The sequence below is a fragment of the Nicotiana sylvestris genome, chromosome 2, assembly GCF_000393655.2.
Source record: "Nicotiana sylvestris chromosome 2, ASM39365v2, whole genome shotgun sequence".
NCBI classification, from domain to species: domain Eukaryota; kingdom Viridiplantae; phylum Streptophyta; class Magnoliopsida; order Solanales; family Solanaceae; genus Nicotiana; species Nicotiana sylvestris.
In genome coordinates this window covers 49,735,170-49,739,704 of record NC_091058.1, presented here as the reverse complement: position 1 = coordinate 49,739,704, position 4,535 = coordinate 49,735,170, and the positions used below count along the sequence as shown (strand labels likewise).

General features: G+C 32.9%; 1 protein-coding gene across 1 annotated transcript; it reads right to left on the bottom strand.

Moving 5' to 3' along the window:
* Positions 1-317: 317 nt before the first annotated feature.
* LOC104213119 (WRKY transcription factor 71-like) lies at positions 318-2,390 on the bottom strand. The gene is made up of 3 exons (XM_009762553.2): positions 1,730-2,390; positions 1,472-1,612; positions 318-952 (listed from the first exon to the last, which is right to left on the bottom strand). The coding sequence occupies exons 1-3, from the start codon at positions 2,230-2,232 to the stop codon at positions 538-540; spliced, it is 1,059 nt and encodes a 352-aa protein (XP_009760855.1). The 5' UTR covers positions 2,233-2,390; the 3' UTR covers positions 318-537.
* Positions 2,391-4,535: the final 2,145 nt, after the last annotated feature.

Genomic DNA, 4,535 nt, shown 5'->3' with positions numbered 1-4,535 from the left:
AATTAACAATTTTTTCATATAGGAGCAAAATGCAAGGAAGAAGTCTATAAGAACAATAAAATGCACTGCATAATATTCTAACAAGCGAAGCTATAACATCAAGTGCTCTTAACTTTTTTTGGTCATCTCTACATGTGAAAATGCACATATATGGTATAAGATGATTCAAACAAATCCAAGATGAAAAGGAATTCATGCTTTAATTTAATTACCTCATAAAATGTTGATCAAATCCACCTCAAGAGGAAAGAAGACTCGTTGGTTTCTCCAATAAAAGAAACACCTCAAGTAAAAAAGAATTCAAAAGATAATCTATGTAATATCAAAGAAGAGAAAATTAGATATATATATAATGTGAAGTACTAAATACATGAGATTATAAGTAAGAGATCGATTCATGGTCCATCTATATCTCTAAAATACTAGACACTACATCTTACAAACCAAAAAAAGAAAAAGCTATAAATAAATAAGGTTCAAGTAGGGTTAATAAAATTATTAGAGCTAGAGCACACAAGTCTCAAAGCCTCAAGAATCTCATGGCTCTTGTTTAAGAAACATAGAAGGAACCATGTCTTGGAGTAGTCCATAGTCAGGAGAAAACTGCAGCTGTTGATGAAGCTCATGTTGAGTTATTACATTTTGATTATACATATTGGAGCTGCTGTTCGTAGGGGGATTAATGCCAAAAGCATTATTGCCATAGAATTGATGAGGCATTTGTGCCATATTCATAAGTTGTTGATGAAAAGCTTGTGGCGCCGCCATTAATGGCGAAGGTGAACTTAACATGGAAGGATTCAACATTCTAGCAACGTTTCCACGTAGAGTAGATGGCAAATGATGGTTGTGTTGACCCTCATATGTTGTGATTACAATTGATGGATCTTGATATGACCTCTCCACACGTTTCTTTACTGGACATTTTTGACTTGTGCACCTATAATAGCTTCTACAATCACAAACAACAAGAATACTATTATGACATATTCTTGATCAAAACCTTAAGGAAATTTATGATGACGTATATAGTTCAACTATTATGTGTTAAACATTGTAAAAAAAGACGGTAATGCTTCGTGCTTACAGGAGAAGATCATGACCGTAGTGAGAGATGGAAATATTGAACATTTATCACTCTCGAAATATAGAAGATAGGAAGGATATTATAGAAGTATAAAATTTTGATTGTTCATAGAATAAGATTGATCAGTCTAAAACTTAGAATCTCAGCTTTCTTCAACGAGAAAAATAGAAACATAACTTAGGAAAGTGGGAAGTGGGAACACAATCTTTATGTATAGTCCTATTTCAGTTTAACTAGTTGGTAACCATGTGGACTAAGAAAAAGAAAAGGCTAGCTAACAATATCACTAGTTAAATACTATAGATTTGACAACCTTATACTATGAACTCTTGATAGAAGAGAACTATGTCTTATTAGGGTTTTAAAGAAATGAGGGAAAATCACCTTGGATAAGGGCTATTCTTAACAGCCTTCTGGCCATATTTCCTCCATCTATATCCATCCTCAAGATGATCAACCTCACTCTTTGTCATGAATGCAAATTTTGGTGGCCTTTGTGTCTTCTCCTTCTTTTTTGCTTTGTTCCTATTATCATCATTTCCATGAAATAATCCATCATAAAAGAGAGGAAAAAGAACAGCGAAACTTTTCTCATAAAGAAATTAGAAAAAAAGTACTAGTATGAAATATTGAAGTACTTACTCTTTTTTAGATGCATCTTCACCATCTTCTAAAATCTCCTTCACTTCCTTATCTTTCTTAGTATTATTAGTACTCTTGTTTGAATCCTGATCATCAGCAGCAGCTTCATTGGAGGAAGAATTAGATATTGAAGAGTTTGGTGTAACTGGAGTTTCACTTCCTCCTCCAACAATAACATCATTATTATTAATAGCACCCAAAACAGGTTTTACATCATGATCTTTATTAATAATAGAAGAAAATGCCTGATCAGAAGGTGTAGATGGAGCTGAAAATCCAAAGGGTTTTCCAAGTGAATTAGCATAATCACTACTTGATCCATGTAAAAACTCATGAGTAGTAGTATAGCTCATAAAAGAAGGATCAAGCATATGTATATTCTGAACCACTGAAGAATCATTACTATCTCCAACCCTAGTTTGAGAATAAAGATTATTATAACCAAGCCTAATATCTTCTTGAAATGGCTGGTGATAATAGAAATCTCTTATTTCATCAGCCATGGAAGGAGAAAAAGAAAGAAGAAGAAGAAGAAGAAGAAGAAGAAGAAAAGGGAGTTTTTGGGGGAGGAGAGGGGAGGTTGGGGTTTGACAAGAGGTTGATGATGTGTTTGTATTTAAACTTTGACAAGAAGATTTTGGTTTGAGCTAGCTGTGGTAAGGTCTATTTTTATCCTATTTTAATTTTAAATGGTGGAAAGAGATTATATTTATAAGTTTTGAAAATACAATGTAGACCCCACTTTTGTAAAGAAGGTTTGACAAAGTTTTAAGTCTCATTGTTTGGGTCTAGTCATCTGTCACTATGAGCATCTACCATAAGCATTTTCCTTCGTTGTTTTTTTTCTTTCTTAGAAATATTGTTTTAAGGTGAATAGTATTTTCTTTTACCACATCTCTCGTGTTACAAAAAAAAAAAAAAAAAAAAAAAAAAAAACTTTTGAAACTGCGGGGACACTAAGAGAAAAATGATTATTGATGATGAAAAAAAAAAGGTTATAATTGTTCGAACGAACTTTTGTAAGTAGGTTGTAGTGATTATCTATTGTTTGACACTGAAAATCAAAGGTGGTCAAAATTGTCACCCTTAGATACGAAGTTCCTGTCTCTTTGTACTGAACAATAAGTATATTATGGACAGCAAATTTGCTTTACAGCTTGTTCTACTCTTGTTAAAGCAGAAATAAGGACAAATACAAGTTTGTTGATTTGGATCGGAGATGAATGACTCACGACTCCATGCTTATTTTTCGAATATATAGAGATTAGGGTCTCTTGTATAAATTTTATACACTATAAATAATAATATTTACGCATTAATCTTTTCGTCATTTACTTATTCTTTAGTAAATTGTATGTTTATTTTGTTTCAAATTTCTTCATTTTATTGTTATTAACTATAAGTGTAAGCACAAATATCTAAAATCGAAGGTGATTCCAAATAAATCTTATTTTTCAAAATGGTATTATTAACTTGTTAGTATATATTATGGCTTCATTTATATACATTGATGATAAGGTAAAACAATTGTTACGTAATCATTGCATATAACTTAAATTTTATTTAATGTGTTTGTTAAATATTTATGTAAGTAATAGTGATATTAAGACTTGAGAATGATGTTGAACCAGTCAGAAAATTATTAAACTATATATATATGTTGAAATTATTATCAAGTAATATATTGAATGTTGATGGAGTGTCTCTTCTTTTACGTTATATCTTGCGTAATAAGAGTCAATGAGAAGAATGTTGTTGAAATTGTCAGAATAAAAGTTGTTATTTTTATTTAAATAATAGTAGCTAATTATGCCTGAAGTTCCCTCCAGCTAGGCTTATTAATTATTTTATCAATCTAACCTCAGTTTTAAGTTTTTAACTAAACCTTGATATTTATTGAACCAAATTTTATCAAGGTTATTATATTGTATTTTTATCATTAAAAGGGAGAAAACCCCATAACAAGCTATTATCAGCTTGAAAAACATTAATGAGGGGGTGGGAAAGTCAGCGGATGACTTGAACAGCAAAAAGGAGAAGGGGAAGATTGGGATTAGCAAACAGTCCCCGTCCAGTCCGGTCCGGTCCGGTCCGTAGTTATTTGAGTCAAACATTTGGGCATTTGGAAAGGAGTACAACAGCTACTTAAGTTGGGTACTGAAACACGCGTCCCTACTTGGCACCGGCATTTGACCGTAGCCGACACATGTACTTGGCACGTGGGCGCTGCTCTTTGGTTTTTCCCTTCCCTTCCCTTCGTAGCTGTCCCTCTTTGTTTTCTTGCTGATTCGCAACCGACGTCATTCTCTTTCTTTTTTCACACCATGTGCGCCTCACGTGCCTTTTTTCCCCTCCGTTTTTCATTTGTGGTATATGTATTTGGATCCGACCACATCCTATAAGGCTCATTAAAGTAGGAAGCGTTATATTTAACTGATTTTTCATTCATTCTCAGGTGTTTAACGTGAAACTTTTGGTTAACGGTGAAAGAATCTTATTCATCGCGCACAATCGTTTATGGTGTCTATTCAATTTCTATAGTGGTAACATGCCTTAGCTTTTGAAGCTGCTAATTGTGTAGAACTTTTACCCCAATGAAGAATAGCTAGCATACATGTTGGAAAAAAGAAAAAGATGATAAAGAATAGTATACATGTTGGAAAAAGTATCACTTTGTAAGAGTCTAGCAAGGAAAAGAGGATACAACATCTGCGAGGAAGTCCGACTAGCTCGTTGAGATTTTGTATGGATGGAGTCAGTGGACAAGATTTATTAAAATGGATTCAAGTATGAATCAAATTTATAT

Coding starts and splice junctions, on each gene's coding strand:
- LOC104213119 (XM_009762553.2), bottom strand. CDS start 2,232: ATGGCTGATGAAATAAGAGATTTCTATTATCACCAGCCATTTCAAGAA. Junction 1,613..1,729: donor GAAGATGCATCTAAAAAAGA/GTAAGTACTTCA, acceptor TGATGATAATAG/GAACAAAGCAAAAAAGAAGG. Junction 953..1,471: donor AAGAATAGCCCTTATCCAAG/GTGATTTTCCCT, acceptor TTGTGATTGTAG/AAGCTATTATAGGTGCACAA.